The following is a 17165-nucleotide window of genomic DNA, read 5'->3' on the forward strand; positions in this document are numbered from 1 at the left end:
TTTAATGCATCATTCTAATAACTAATTCATTAAAGTTCTATTTTGTTTGTTTTTGGTTTTTTGTGTACAAGTGGTGCTTAGCAAAGCCAGAGACTGGTCAGATGCTGTGGAACTGGAGCTTCCCATGATTGTGAACCATCACGAGGGTGATGAAATCCTACTTGGTCCTCTGCAAGCTCAGCAAACACTGTGCTTAAGAAGCAGATGATTGCCAGGTAGTGGTGGCACACACCTTTAATCTCAGCACTCAGAAGGCAGAGGTAGAGATTCAAGGCCAGCCTGCTCTACAGAGCGAGTTCCAGGACAGCCAGAGCTACACAGAGGAAGCCTAACTTGAAAAACCAAAAGGAAAAAAATGTATTGTGTAGTGGATGCATATGGAGCTCTGGAGAAAGTTGACACCTCTGACCTCTGAAGACACCCACACACTGGCATACACTCTGACAGACACACAATCATCCATGATTTTAAAATAAAATCTTAAGCGACCTCAAGAGCACAAAGTACTCAGAGACACTGAGAGCACAGGCACACCCAAGTGTGGGCCCAGGCTCAAGGGAGCATTGTAGCCCCACCTTTATATTTTTGAGAAAGGGTCTTTCTTTTTTCCTTATGAAGACAGAATCTCACTGTGTAGCCCTGGCTGACCTCGAACTTACAGAGATCCAATTATCCCCCCCTCTTCTGTTTTATAAAAAAAAAAAAATTAAAAAAAAGGAAGGTCAAGAGCACATGAGGAAAGACACTGGAAGTCTGCCTCCAGCTCCACATCCTTGTACATGTATGTATGTATGTGTATGTATGTACACATGCATACACCCACACTAACAAGTACATACAACACACAGACACAGCTGACACACCAGGCCCACAGCTGGCCGTAACTCCAGTGCTAGAGATATGATGCCCTCTTCTGATCTCCACAGGCACCATGTCTGTACATGGAGCACAGACAATACATGCAGACAAAAACACTGATTTTTCCAGATAGGGTTTCTTCATGTAACAGCTCTGCTGTCCTGAAACTCGCTTTGCAAACCAGGCTGGCCTCAAACTCAGAGATTCACCTGCCTCTGCGTCCTAGAGATGCTGGGATTACAGGAGTACGCCAAATAAATCAATCTTCAAAAACATCCATCATTTTGAAACTGCAAATGAATTAAATACTACTACTACTATTATTAAACAACTGTATTCTATTGTATATTAATATTCTAACTGTTTATAAAATTAACCAAGATAAGAAAAATGTGTTAACTTATCTAATACTAATTTTTACAACCATGTCTTTAAGGGAGAAAAGAGAAAGGGAGCCTAAGAGTTTTCTTCAGTAGCTTTCTGCCCAGGCTGTTACTTTTTTGGGAAATGGGGTAGTGGTTGTCACTGAAGACTTTTATGTTCCTCTTTCTCAACTGTGAGTCTGCAGTCATTGAGACCACTGCAAAGGTAGCTTCCCTGCCTATACAGTCAGCGAGAGCACAAATCATCTACTTCTACATGGTTTCCAGCGACAGTAAGGACCACGGACATCCACACAGTCTCTGGCCTCAGCATGGACTCCAGTGGCTGTACAGACCACAGATGTCAACACAGCGATCAAAGGGATCTCTTTAAAAAATTGTGATAAGAGGGGCTGGAGAGATGGCTCAGGAGTTGGAGCGCTGGCTGCTCTCCCAGGAGTCCTGAGTTCAGTTCCTGGCATCCACATAGTGGTTCACGGCCATCTGTGGTGAGAGCTGGTGCCCTCTTCTAGTGTACAGGCAGAATAGTGTGTACATAATAGATAAATAAATCTTGAAAAAAAAATACTGTGATAAGGATGCTGAAGTGTAGCTCTCCACAACTGATGGCTTCTGGTGGGGTGCCAGGTGGAGAAGAACTCAGTTTTCTTTTCTTTTTTCCTTAAAGATTTTATTTATTTATTATGTATACTGTGTTCTGCCTGCAGGCCAGAAGAGGGAGCCAGATTTCATTACAGATGGTTGTTAGTCACCATGTGGTTGCTGGGACTTGAACTCAGGACCTCTGGATAAATAGTCAGTTCTCTAAACCACTGGACCACCTCTCCATCCCAGACTCAATTTTCTTTAAGGGGCTGGCCATTGGGAGTCTAACCATGCTCTAGTGAGTATATGGGCAACACACATTGGACATATTTTTCTTTTGTTTGCTTCTTCTGGGGGCAGGGGAGGTCACAGAGGCAGAGGGTGGACTCTGGAGGACTGGGAAGTGAGTGTGATCAGAGTGTATGATGTGAAATTCCCCAATAATCAATAAAAATATTATGCTGGGTCTGGCAGTGGTGATGTATGCTTTTAATCCTAGCACTTGGGAGGCAGATCTCTTTGAGTTCAAGGCCATCCTGGTCTACAGAGCAAATTCCAGGACAGGCTCCAAAGCTACACAGAGAACTGTGTCAAAAAAAGAAAAAAAAGAAAAAGAAAGAATAGTGTTGGAAGAGTGGAAAAGTAGGGAGAATCTGGGAGGAAATGCTAGAGGGAAAATCATGATTAGAATATTGTATAAGTTTTCAATTAGTAAAAATAAATAAATTTAAAAGGGGGAAGTCAAAGCCAGGCAGTGGTGGCGCATGCCTTTAATCCCAGAACTTGGGAGGCAGAGACAGGAGGATCTCTGTGAGTTTGAGGCCAGCCAGGTCTACGAGAGCTAGTTCCAGGACAGGCTCCAAAACTACAGAGAAACCCTATTTCGAAAAATAGTAATAATAAGAATAATAATAGTAATAATAAAAAAGGGAGGAGTCTAAAACTAAGTTACTCAATAAAAGCTGACATAACCAGGGCTTTCCAGTTAGGAACTCTTGTGGCTCTTCCAGTAGACTGAGTTCAATCCCAGCTCCCACATTAAGTGGCTCACAGCCTTCTATAACTCAAGATCCAAGGCATGTGATGCCCTCTTCTGGCCTCCAGGGATACTTGCACACATGTAGTATATACACAGACACACACACACAGACGACACACAGACAGACAGACACACATAGACAGACAGACAGACAGACACACACACACTTGAAAGAACCTGTCTTTCCCATAGTACCTTTGATAAGCCGATACCACTGTTTGCAGACCAGAGCTGCAGTTTTATGCTCCTGATACGGTGAAAGGAAGGACAAGATATACTCCAAAACTTCTTCTGGCAGCTCAGTCATGGACCTATTATGTCTTGTCTCTTCAACTTCCAACACTGGGTGGGATTCCTCATCTTGCTCCATTGTTCCTTCCAGTACAGTTTCTTCTTGGTCGACAGCCATGAAACTGTCATCCTCACTGTCCGAGGAGCTGGCCATGACATCCCACTTGAAGCTGTAGTGGGTAAGAAATAAGGATTAGGAAACAACTTTCAGAAGCACAGAAGCAACTGAGCACCCAAGCGGCTTGTGGATTACTTCCTACACAGCATGAAATTGCTCCAGCACCTCCTCACACTAGATGAGACCACCTTAATTTGACAGAGGTCAAATGTCAAGTTCATCATCACAGTCTCTTTCCTCAAGTTCTAGTGTAACCTTAAAACAAGGAAACTGGGGCTAGGGAGAAGGCTCAGCAGTTAAAAGCACCCCACACATAGGGCCCATGTTTGGTTCCCAGCACTACAAAGTGGCTCACAATACCCTGAACCCCAATTCCAGGGCCCAGCACCATCTTCTGGCCTCTATGGAGACTGCACACATGTGTTGGTACACAGACCACACATGCAGGTAAACACTCAAACACATTAAAAATCATCTTAAAAATAAAAGAAAAAACCCACCACCAAGAGTGGCATGGTAACACCTTTAATCCTACATAGTGAGTTCTAGGCCAACAAAACTACCTGGTGTGACCCCATTTCAAACAAACAAAAGAAAAAACAACTTGGAAAACCTGTTCATTCATAATTTCTTTAACTCTTTTAGATCTGACTAATACATGATTCAAGGAACATCCAATGACCCAAAACCTCCCACTGAAAAGGAAAAACTAACTCTGGGTTCTACAAAAGAGCAGAAGAACACTGGGAAGATCTGAGTTAAGAAACAGTAATTTAAGATGGGGTTGGGGGATGCAGGGAGTTGGGGTGCACATCTTTAATTCCAACACTTGGGAGGCAGAGTCAGGTGAATATCTGAGTTGGAGGTCAGCCTGGTCTACAGAGTGAGTTCTAGGCCAACCAGAGAAACCGTATCTCAAAAAAACCAAACCAACCAAACCAAACCAAAAAAACCCCAGCAGCTTTAAGACAGGCACAGAGGCAGACACCTGTGTCCCAGCAGACTAGCTTAACATGCAGAATGAGACCTGGTGTGTGTGAAAGGGGGTGTGGTTCAACAGTAAAGTGCATGCTTAGAGTGCTTGACCTTACACAGGACAATTTAATTGAGGAAAACGACTGTTCTAAGAACTGGCTTAATTGGCTAAACTGCAAACTATAAAGCAATATGGAAAATAGAAAATATGACAAATCTAGGCAATAAAAAACCAAATGCCTAACAACAGAATCAATAGTGTGAACTGTCATTCATAATGGAAACATATGAAGTCAAAAATGACAGGTACATGTCACATACACATGTCTCACAAACAACACTCAGCAAAGAGGGTAGAATGCATACTACACGACTATTTCCGCAAATTCAAAGCTAATCTGTGCTATTATAAGCGAGAACAATGATTAACACACAAAGTTCCAAAAGTGCTGGTAAAATTCTGTTCCTAATTGGGAACAGGAGTGTTCTGTCTGAAAAACTCATGGGCTGAATACCCGTGCACTCACGAGAGCTGCTCAGAATATGCTCCTGCTAGTGGTTATCTCTAGTGGAGAGAGTACAGACAGTTTACATTTCCTTTTGTGCATAGCGCTACTCCCAGAAATTTCTAAAAAGAAAATTCTGTATCATACACAAAAGCAAATAAATCATTTGCATATATAAAGCATAAAGTAAAAACAGTAAAATTAAGGAAATGTCATTTATATAAGAATAGGTACAGTGGTGCACACCTTTAATCCCAATACTTGAGAGGTGAAGAGGCAGGAGGAACTTGTGAGCTAAGGCCAGCCAGGACGACCCAGTGAGACCCTGTCTCAAAAAAAGAATTGTGTCCCAGTTAGACTAAAAAGAGAAGATACTAAATAGAATTATGACCAAAAAGGTTTAGTGCTCAGTAAATTTTCTAAGGGATGTGGGAGAAGCAGGGCTCAGATAAGAGGAGACACAGATCATGATGCTAAGCTTACCAAGCCTGTCTCACAGACCTTACTGAGACTGCCAGTTAGAAGGGTCTGGTGAAGGATGGACAGGGTGAAGCTCCTGTATCACTACTTGGCTAAGGCACTGGCTAGGGACCACTCCAAGAAAACTTACAGCAAAGCTCTGGCAAACAATGTAGTTGAATTCTTCACAAGGAATATAGTTTTTTTTTTTCTTTCTTTTGGGAGGGGGTCTTGGTTTTTTGAGATAGGACTTCTCTGTGTAAAAGCCCTGGCTATTATGGGATTCACTCTATAGATCAAGCTAGCCTTGACCTCATAGATCCACTTGTCTCTGCCTCCCAAGTACTGGGATTAAAGGCATTAAAAAGTGCTTCTGAGGCATCTCTAGGTCCTATTGCTTGGTTGTTTTTTTGTTGTTGTTGTTAGATATCCTGTAGCCAGACTCTCTTTGAACTCACAGTTATCCTCCTGCCTCAGTTTTCCAAATGTTAGGATTATAAGATGTAAGGCACATGATGTACTGAGCTTACTGCTTCCCCTACGACTCCCATTCTCACCCCCTCACCAGTCCCCTAAGTTCCTAAAGAATTTTGTTCCTGTTTTCATTTCCACATGCACACAACTGATTCCCTTCTCTAATTTACTGAGCTACACTAACCTCACTCTACCCTAAACTCACCAAAGAAAAAAGTCCAAGAAAAAGACCCATTGGGTGAGGCAATTTTTCATATCTACTTCAGATACATCTGCCAGCCCCAGCACAAAACTGACAGTGAGTCCAGATCGGCTTCAGAACAACTGAATCAGAGGCTATAAAAGGTCATTTCCATTTCCATTTTTCTCACACAGAGTAAACAATTTACCTCCTGTCCAAATCTTCTAAAAGCACAATTAGCAAATCAGTGCAGCAACATTCCCACGGCCTCTATAAGTTTTAAGGAGATTTCACTGTCAACCCTCGTACGGTTCAGGGAAGCATCAGTGCCATGCCTTAAAGGCTTGCTAGCTCCGCCCTGACACAGGTGCCAGGTGCCTCTCCTTGGTACTGCATGCCTGCACCAATTCACACAGTGCTTCCTTTTCACTTCCTCCACCAAGTACTCACAACCCCCGAGGACACAGAGGCAGTTTTTGATGCTCTGAATTTTGTTTTGTTTTCATTTGGCCTACAGCATTTCCCACGTAAATGCATTAACTCAAGGAATGTGATTTTCATGAAGCTATTTACAAAGACAAGCAAGCTCTCCTCCTCACCAGTGTCAGAGCTCTTCATTCCCCAAAGTCAGGGGTCTTTGGAAAAACTCACAATCTCAAGTCAACGCAACAGACCTAGACCTCGAAGACAGGCTGTTTAGCTGGGCTTCTTTGCCTTCCATGGGGCATCCCAGTGAACATGAGGTTTCTAGATACTTCGCCCAGAACTTAGAGTTTCCATTTCTGTGAAGAGATACCATGACCGGAAACATTTCATTGAGGTGTCAGTTTCAGAGGTTCAGTCATCCTGGCAGGGAGCATGGCAGTGTGCTGGCAGACATGGTGTTGGAGAAGGTGCTGAGAATTCTACATCTTGATCCAAAGGCAACGGGAAGTGAACTGAGACACTGGGCATGCCTTGAGCATATTATGAGTCTTTACCTCAAAGCCCACCCAGACAGTGATACACTTCCTCCAACAAGGCCACACCTCCTAATAGTGACACTCCCCATGAGCTTATGGGAGTGGAGGGCGATTACATTCAGACTATTACACACTCAGAGCACCTGTATGCTGACCTCGCATCACTTTACAACAGAACTGAGTCACACCACAGCAACCCCCGCCCCCCGCCCCCCCGTACATCACAGAGTACCAGTAGTCTGCTGGACAAAAATAATATGTGTTTATGTCCCTTAAATTCTGAAGTTTAAAGAGGGGAGCAGAAAGAGTGTAATAAGGAGAGAGCCTACTTGTTCTTCCTGGCCACCTGGCTACCTTAGCCCCGAAATAATCACACAGAAATTGTATTAATTAAATCACTGTTTGGCCCATTATCTCTAGTCTTTTATTGGCTAACTCTTACATTTTGATTTAACCCATTTCTATTAATCTGTATATCGCCACGTGGCAGTGGCTTACCAGGAAAGATTCGGCATGTCTGACTCTGGTAGCTCCATGGCGGCTCTCCTGACTCTATTTTCTTCCTCCCAGCCTTCAGTTCTGTCTTCCCCGCCTACCTAAGTTCTGCCCTATCAACTAGGCCAAGGCAATTTCTTTATTCATCAACCAATGAAAGCAACACACAAACAGAAGGAACTCCTACACCAGAAGAGTAAGTTTTTTTTATTTGTTTGTGTTGGGTTTTTTGGTTTTTTGGTTTTATTTTTAAGAATGCCAGTTTTATTTGCCAACTGGCCATACTAGTTGCAACACTGAATTCCAGCTTCGATGGGAGGCTCTGTCTCAGATAAGATTGAAAGGTAAGTGAGATGGTTCAGTAGGTAGACACTTTACCCCAAGATTGATGACCTCAGTCCAATCCCCAGAACCCACATAGTAGAAGGAAAGAGCCAGTTCCCATACGTTTCTCTCTTATCTCCCCCACATGCACCAAAGAACAAGCAGGCAGACAGACAAAACTGAAATTCAGTTAATTTGCTGAAAATATAGTTGAAAATTTAGAACAGAATCCAGCTTGCTCTTCATAACTTCAAAAGCTTTTTACCATAATCACTGATGCTGTTAGAAGCTAGGAAGTTCCCACCTCAGAGGTGCCAGTGTGAGCTGAAGACAGTGTTGCTCCTGATGATGCAAACACTGCTGGATGAGGAGTCTACACACAATCATAACATGGTTCACCCAAAGATTATGCTAAACCTTAAGATTACACCACCATTATCATCCTTATCTTTACGCCAAGTCAAATGAAAAGTTACAGAAAGTAGAAAAATTGTAAGGGGTAATATTTTGACATATTTCACAGTCAATAATTATCAACAATATAACATGTACACGTGGTGTGGTAAGTCCTTCTGTCTATGTGTTGCTTTTATTGGTTAATGAATAAATCTGTTTCAGCCAGTGGCTTGGCAGAATAGAGCTAAGCAGGAAAACTAAGCTGAATGCTGGGAGAAAGAAGGCAGAGTCAGTAAGGCACCATGCAGCTGTCAGAGGGGAACGCTGCCAGCTGGAACCTTGCTGGTAAGCCATGAGCCTTGTGGTAAAATATAAAACAATGGAAATGGGTTAATTCTAGGTCTAAGAACTAGTTAGCTATTGGCCAAACAGTATTGCAAATAATACAGTTGCTGTGTGATTATTTCAGGGCTGAGCAGCCAGGAATAAACTAACTGCCTTCTCCCAACATACATGGACCAATTCACTACATTCAGGGTCAGGGAGATAGAAAAAGTACTTGTCATACAATCCTAACAACTTGAGTTCCATCCTTGGGTGCCATGGTGAAGAAAGTCAACTCTCAAAAGTTGCCCTCTCACACCCACTGTGGCATGCACATATTGGGACACACACACATAAATACAACTGTTTCAGTTATTAATACTGTTTGGATCTCACAGCAGATACAAAGAGAGAATAATCCCACTAATAGCTAATAACACATACGTGAGCAATAGCACAGAGCAGTGCAAGCTAAATTGTGTGTGGTATCAAGCCTGAACAGCTCAAAGGAGGTGGGGACCTGACCCACTGTGGTAAGATGTGCTGAACTCAGCTTGGCTAACAGGTAGGATTTCAGAACATCAAAAGGAAAGTGGGGATGGAAGGGTTTCAAATTACAATTTCTTAAACTGGTAACTTTCCAGTTAGAAAAACACACCAGAGAAAAGGGTAAAATCTATTCAGCACTCAAACAGATGTTATGAACACATTCACAAAATTAAAATATCTTATCTATAGTAACAGAAGCTCATAATAGGGAGACTCCTTCACTCCTGGCAGTCAAAGATTTAAGAGCAACAACAGGAATAGAATGCTTTGGCATAACCACTGTTGTACTGTTGCTATTAGCAAACTGAGTTCCTCTGATACAGACACCACTGAGTGGCTCTATAAAGCATCCCACATTTAATAACAGATGTCAGCAAGAGTGAGGGTTTTTTCAATGGTTAACATGTCTGTCACCCAATAAGGATTCCCTTCAATAAAACAGGAAAAGAAAATATGTCCTCAAATTACCTATCTGTGTCACTGTACTAACCATCAGTGTTCTTTGTGTTTGGGACAATCTTCTGACATAGTTCAGGCCCAGGACTTTCTATGTAGCTTAGATAAACTATCCTCAAATTTGTGATCCTCCTGCCTCAATCTCCAAAGCACTGCCATTTCAAGCAAGTGGCACCATGCTCAAATCATACTTTATACTTACACACACACACATAATATTTTATGTGAATGGATATTTTGTCTACAAGGTATGTCTGTACCATGTGTGCCTGGTGTTTCATGTGTGTGTCTGGTGCCCCTGGAGGTCAGAAGAGAATTTTAGGCCCCCTGAAACTGGAGTTACAGACCGCTGTGAGCTGCCAAGTGTGTATGCTAAGAATGGAACTGGATCCTCTGGAAAAACAACCATTGCTCTTAACCATATGGCTATCTCTCCAGTCCCAAATCATACAATTCTTTACAATGGTCAATATTAAATAAAAGTGCCTTAGGACTTGTAAGAGGCTGTAGAAACCGGCCAGCCTCGCGGCTGCTCATTCTCCTTGTCTGTGTGCAGCAGCCAAAGGATTTGCTACCACTAAGCATATGCTGATAAAAAGACCACTGGTTTCAACAATCAGTGAACATACTCTAGGTTCCAAATTTTTCTTATGAAGAACCATGCGTTCTAGACTCAACTTTCTGAACTTTGTAGAAAAGCATAATCAAACTGATGTGGGATTCCCCGCTGTATGCCATGAATATGTTTCATTACCATTGATTAATAAAGAATCTGCTTTGGGCCTATGGCAGGGCAGAAAAAAAAACAGGTGGGAAATTCGAACAGAGACATAGAGAGAAAGTAGGCAGAGTCAAAGAGACGCCATGTAGCTGCCGAAGGAGACAGACATCCCGGAATCTTACTGATAAGCTATGAGCCTCGTGGTAAAATATTAAATAATAGGAATAGGTTATTTAAGATATAACAGTCAGCCAGGAATATGTCTAAGTCATTGGCCAAGCAGTGTTGTAATTAATATAGTTTCCGTGTGATTATTTCAGGTCTGGGCTGCTAGGAAATGAACAAGTAGCCTCCTATTACACCAAACTGTAATGTTCAAACTTTTCGTTGTTGTTATTTTTGTTTTGCTTTATTTTTCAAGGGAGGGTTTCTCCGTGTATGGTCCTAGCTGTACTGGAACTAACAGTGTAGACCAGGCTGGCCTCAAATTCACAGAGATCCACTTGCCTCTACTTCCCAAGTGTTGGGATTAAAGGTGAGTGCTAACATGGTTTGGCTCAAACTTCTATTTTTTGAGACCTGTACCCTCCCACCCTTATGCAGTGCTGAGGATTGAACCTGGGATTCTATACATACCAAGTAACTACCACTAAGCAAGCCACATCATCAGCCAAAAATGGAGAGACACTAGCTCTCTCCACTTTTATTTTTTTTTAAGACAAGGTCTCATATAGCCTAAGTCAGTCTTGAATCCATGTTCCTCTTGACTTAGTGGTCAGAGAGCTGTGTGATTAGAGGCTTGTGCCACTACACCTGAGAGCTTATTTTTTCTTCTTTTTTAAAAGATTATGTGTACAGTATTCTCAGTATTCTGTCTTCATGTATGCCTGCAGGCCAGAAGAGGGCACCAGATCTCATTACAGATGGTTGTGAGCCACCATGTGGTTGCTGGGAATTGAACTCAGGACCTTTGGAAGAGCAGGCAGTGTTCTTAACCACTGAGCCATCTCTCCAGCCCTAATTTTCTTTTTTTATATTTTTTTTATTATTGATGGGGGAGGTACATATGTGTGGAGGTCAGAAAACAACTTTCCTTCCACCCCTATGAAGACTGAGGGTTGCAGAGACTGAACTCAAGTTGCCAGGCTTGTGCAGCAGACGTCTTTACCCAAACAGCCACCTCACTAGCCCTGAGTTTCTATAACTAAGAAAAGATGATACAAAGTATTGGATAACCCTGTTTATAATAATTTGGCATATAGGGGCTGGAGAGATGATGGCTCAGTAGTTAAGAGCACCGGCTGTTCTTCCAGAGGACCTGGGTTCAATTTTCTACACCTTCATGGCAGCTTACAACTGTCTGTAACTCTAGTCCAGGGATCTGATACCGTCACACCAATGCACATAAAATAAAGTTAAATAAATTATTAAAAATACACAAAAAACTTAAAAATAATAATTTGGTATATAACTAACTTTAAGCAGAAGGCTTTGGTTGTAAAATACAGTACAAATCAATAGGGAATTTACAAACAGCACCCCCCCTTTTTTCCAAACTCAGTCTCTATCCAGTCCAGACTAGTCTAGAACTTGTGAACCTTCTGTCTCAGTTTCCTGACTGCCTGTGCCACCACGTCCAGCTCTCTCACTACATTATTCAGGTCTAGATTATTAATAAGATTTAACTATCTAACACTGTATTTTATTTTTATCTAATAAATGCCAACTGATTATATCAATGGAACATTATTAAGTCAAGTCATGGAGTTTCATAACCCTATTCCACAGAGCTTGGTGTTTTACTAATAGATTCTCACATAATATTAGTTTAATGCAACTGAAGAAAAAGCCCAAGCCTTATTCCAAAGTTATACAGGCCAGAAAACTCATGATACAGAAGAACGTGGGACATCATAAGCCCACCACTTCATGGCTTCAGTTTAAGAGGAGCAGAGCAGCTCACTCATCCACAGCAGGTCTGTCCACACAGACACACAAGGATCAGTTTATTAACCTAACTCACTGTGCTCTGTACACCAGTTCTGCAGAGTGAACTATTCTTTCCTAACTTCTCCTAGAGCTGCATCTGCAAATGGCATTCTGCTACTGCATAGGCATAAGGAAAACAGAGGGCAGAAAAGTTGAAGTACTTCATTTGGCAACATTTATCCACTTAAATATGTAAACAGGAGAGAGGCTTAAGGAAATTTTAAGGCATCTTCCACTGTAGTCATATACACACAGCACATGTGCAGAGGCAGCTTTGAGCACCTTCCTTGTAATAATAAAAACCTGCAAAATGGAGGTGGCTCTAATGGGAGAAGCAACGCTACAGCTGGGTCCCACAGCTTTGGCTGCCCTAGTCTAGAGCTCACCACAGTAGCTCTGCTGGCCTCAACCACCCCTTTTGTTACTCACAGAATTTAAACTGACCTTAGGTGGAGATGAGTGGGCTCCACAGACAGCTAAAGACTCTTCTGCAAGGAACTTGGGCTTACAAACGTTTAACATTGATGAACCTTTAACCTTTGCTAACCTCCAACGGATGTCACCAGGCAGCCTGCTTGCCTTTAAAACCTCATCTCTCTAGCATACTAATAGGAGGCCTGCCATGCTCCAAGCAGAGACGGATACTTCAGAAGTGGGGATAGCAAGCAAGAATAGAAGGTTCAAAGAGATCTGAGGACGTCTGAGGACCAGGGGCTGAATGAAATCTGTGGGAAAGGCTACTAATCTCACTGGTAATTCTCTGGGCACAACAAGGTATATATATTCTTGTTTGCCATCCCCACTTCTGAAGTATCCGTCTCTGCTTGGAGTGTGGCAGGCCTCTCAGCTCCTTCTGACCTTCGATCCCTTACACGGGAGCTGCTGCCATCTTAGAAGTTGTGAGCACTTGAGTGAGGTGGCCTACAAGACGAAAGACAGTGCAACCACGCAGAGAGCTTCTCCTTTTCACCACCTCACAAGCTAGATTCTACCCACTAATCACCTGCCTAATTAAAACCCACACTTCATTTCTCATTGCTATGGTTTCCACGGAAGCAGAGACAAGACAATAAATAGCAGGAAGATAATAAGATGTAACACGCACAGCTAGAATTTTGCTCTAAGGTAGCAAGTAAGCTTCAAGATACAGGGTCTAGTCAGGTGGTGGTCACCCCTTTAATCCCACCCAGTACTTGGGAGACAGAGCTAGCTAAATCTCTGTGGTTTGAGGCCAGTCTGATCTACCTAGTGAGTTCCAGAACAGTCTGTGGTACATGGTGAGACCAGCTCAAAAAAAAAAAAAAAAACAAACAAACAAAGAAAAAGATACAGCGTTCAGCCTTGACTCATGCTCTAGTCCCCAGGACCAAGGACTACTGCAAACTGAAGGCCAGCTCCATCTACATAATGCATTCCAGCCCAGCTGGGACTACAGAAGGAGACTATCACAAAAACAAAAAAGAACCATGCCCAGATACATGGAAAGTGCCATTACAGATTGTCCTCAGTTTTCTGTGTCACCCCATATAATGCTGTAGAGATTTGCATGGGTATGGATCTTGGTTTATTGATACAAATTTAAGATCAATTTTGTTATACTGTGTATATATATATATATATATATATATATATATATATATATATTTGTGCTCTTAAGGTATTGTGTTTGTGCAGCTCACTTTAAAATGTAATGCAATAAGTAGTCATCTATATGTAGTCATATTAGTTAGGTTTTCTAGATGTACAGAGATGTATTTCAGATGGATAAGCACTCTTCAAACCTTTCAAAGACTACAGAATATGGCATTTAAAATGTTTAAGAATGTAGGACTTTTCATGACAACGAGATACATCTGCTCCAATTACTTCAAGAGGATGATGATGGACATCGAAGAGGCTCCTTATGGAGTTGATTACCCATCTGGGCAAGAAACTGCTCTTGCTTAGACTTTTTGATAAACTGGACATGCAGGACCTGCAGAGAAATGACTGCTAAACTTGCCTAAAGGTGAGACAATCCTTCGAGATTCCTGCTTCATAAAAGAGTGGGTTAGACATTCTGCAAGATACAGAAAAATGTGATGGACAAACTGCCAGTATAGGTGGAACTGTCTTTGAAATTTCCTGCTTCGTGGAAAAGTCTGCTGGATACTATGCGCCTGTGGGCTAAAGATGGATGCCCCAACGGTACAGAAAAACTTTGGGAGACTGTCCAGGCAGCAAGATGTCTCTGTCAATTCTAGAGTTCTGGAAGTAGCTTACAATGCACTCCCTCTTTGCTTAAGTAATATTATATCCTTCTGGAGTCTTTTTTTTAAAAATAAATTTATTCATTATATATACAATGTTCCTCTTGCCTGTACACCTCCAAGCCAGAAGAGAGCACCAGATCTCATTACAGATGGTTGCCAGCCACCACGTGGTTGCTGGGAATTGAACTCAGGACCACAGGAAGAGCAGCCAGTGCTCTTAACCTCTGAGCCATCTCTCCAGCCCCCCTTCTGGAGTCTTTAATGGGGTTAAAAAACAGATAAAAAGGGCTGGAGAGATGGCTCAGAGGTTAAGAGCATTGCCTGCTCTTCCAAAGGTCCTGAGTTCAATTCCCAGCAACCACATGATGGCTCACAACCATCTGTAATGGGGTCTGGTGCCCTCTTCCGGCCTGCAGGCATACACACAGACAGAATATTGCATACAAAATAAATAAATAAATAAATAAATAAAAAAGAAAAAAAAACAGATAAAAAGTAGATATAAATATCGTAACTGTAATTCTTGCTTGATAACTGTTTTGTTATATGAAATGTTGCTATGTTAAAGTTAAAGCCTTCCTTTTTGTTTAAACAAAGGGGAAATGGTGTGGGAGGTCTTTCTGTCTGTGAGTTGCTTTAATTGGTTAATGAATTAAAGAATTGTTTTGAGCTTATGGCAGGGAAGAACGGAACTAGGCAGGGAAAGCTAGGCTGAATGCTGGGTGAAAGATGGGCAGAGTTAGAGAGGAGCCGTGGAGCCACTGGAGATGAAGACAAATGCTGGGAACTTTACTGGGTAAGTCACAGCCATGTGGTGAGGGAGATTAATAGAAATGGGTTAAATTAATATAAGAGTTAGCCAATAAGAAGTTAGAGCTAATGAGCCAAACAGTGATTTAATTAATATGGTTTCTGTATGATTATTTTGGTTCTGGGCAGCTGGGATAAACAAGCGGCCATTTCTCCTTGCAACAATATAATGTACTTCCACAGGTGGGAAAGCAGGGATGGAGACAGTCAGCAACACTGCAATTCAGGTTTAAGGGTTAGCATTTAAAGGGCAGAGTAAGAAATGCTCACTTCCCACTTGCTGACCAGTTTCTATGTGGATGACACATCAAGGGTCATTTGACAACCAACGACTGAGTTCTATCAACAGGACCCACATGGTGGAAGAAGAGAAATAACTTCCACAGGTTGTATCATGGCACCTTCACACTCAAAAAATGTAACCAGGCTTGGTAGTGCATGTCTTTAATCCCAGCACTCGGGAGGCAGAGGCAGGTGGATCTCTGTGAGTTTGAGGCCAACCTGATTTCCAAATCGAGTTCCAGGACAGCTAGGGCTGTTATACAGAGAAACCCTGTCTCGAAAATCCAAAAAATAAGAAAGTAACAAACTTTAAAGTAAATATTTGGAAGAGGGATAAACATGAGAAGTAAAATAATACATGCATACGGAAATGTCAAAATGTAACCCAGTACTTTATATGCTGAGTAAAAACTTAAACAAACAAAAAAGACAGAACACTTGCCTATGCAAAGGACCCAATTTCACCCCAGTATGGAACACAGACAGACATGACAGATTTTTTTCTTTTTGGGTTTTTTTTGTTTGTTTGTTTGTTTGTTTCAAGACACCGCCTGGCCAAATTCCTGAAAAGAGTCCCCAGGTAAGAAAGCGCCCTACTATAATAAATACTCCTCGTTTCACTGTTTCACACTCACTACTATGGATCCGTTTACAAACTCTACAGTAACACTGACAGCTCGCACCACACAGCAGTCCATACAAGAGAGGGACAACACCGAGATTCTAAGGACTTAGCTATCCTGTTATTATTGGGTCCCCCCCACCGCTTCCGAGACAGGGTCTGTGAAGTCAAGGGTAGCCAGCGACTCTCTATACTCCTGCCTCAGTCTCCCAAGTGCTGGGATTATAGGTATACGATAACTTCATTAAAGCTGCAAGATATAAATCAAAACTTGAAATGGGGTGGGATTTAGTTCAGTGGTTACTATGTTCAAGCTATCTGTTCAAGGTACCATGTGCACTACCATGTTCAAGGCTCTGGGTTCAATCCGCAACGCTATAAGAAAATTAAAAACAGAAAACACTTCCAACAGGAATGATGCCAGACAAACAGAGTACATCAGTGTAGGCTGCACTGGCAAACAAGTAAGTAGAAGCACCCCAAGTTCTAACTGTAGCTTTTGGTTTTCTTCTTCAATGCTGGGGAATCAATCTTGGACATGCTATGCGAGCTCTCTCTATAGTCCAGAACAGCCAAACCTCCTGCTTTGGCCACTGAGTGCTCAGATTACAGTCTCATGAAGTACTGATCCTAGATGATTCCACTAGGTACTTCACACTGAAGAAGTTAATACAAAGACAAAATTAAACACACTGAACTGACGCGTAGAAAAGATATAAAGCTGCTAGGATAGTGTCTGCTCATTCCTTCCTGTCAGCTCAGTTTCAACAGCACTGATCAGCAAGTAGAGATTTCCCAGACACTCCTCCCGACTTGATGGAAAGGGTAAGGGTGAGCCAGGGTCTTACTTTATAGCCCAGTTTGGCCTCAGACTAACAATCTCCTGCCTTAATATCCTGACTGTTGGGATTACAAATATGAGATGCCAGTAAAGGCACTTGAGAAGCAGAGGATCATGGAGCTCTATGGGTGAGACCAGCCTGATCTACATAGAGAGTTCCAGGCCAGTCAAAGATACATAGTAGACCCTGTTTCAAAAGGAAAAAAAAAAAAAAGGTTCAAGGTCAGCCCGGGCTACAAAGTAAATGCCTTCTAGGCCACCCATACTGAGTAA

At 42.1% G+C, this 17165-nt stretch overlaps 1 protein-coding gene across 3 annotated transcripts in view; it reads right to left on the reverse strand.

Moving 5' to 3' along the window:
- The window catches only part of Fbxo42 (F-box protein 42), a 64592-nt gene that overhangs the window by 40582 nt on the left and 6845 nt on the right, over nucleotides 1-17165 (reverse strand). For all 3 annotated transcript variants that reach the window (XM_048426668.3, XM_085690342.2, XM_085690341.2), the window contains one exon: nucleotides 3061-3326. In XM_048426668.3, coding sequence (XP_048282625.3) covers nucleotides 3061-3310 — 250 coding nt within the window. In that variant the 5' untranslated portion in view covers nucleotides 3311-3326. The remainder of the gene's footprint in view (nucleotides 1-3060; nucleotides 3327-17165) is intronic.

The sequence above is a fragment of the Myodes glareolus genome, chromosome 6 (genome assembly GCF_982192425.1).
Source record: "Myodes glareolus chromosome 6, mMyoGla1.1, whole genome shotgun sequence".
NCBI classification, from domain to species: Eukaryota; Metazoa; Chordata; class Mammalia; order Rodentia; family Cricetidae; genus Myodes; species Myodes glareolus.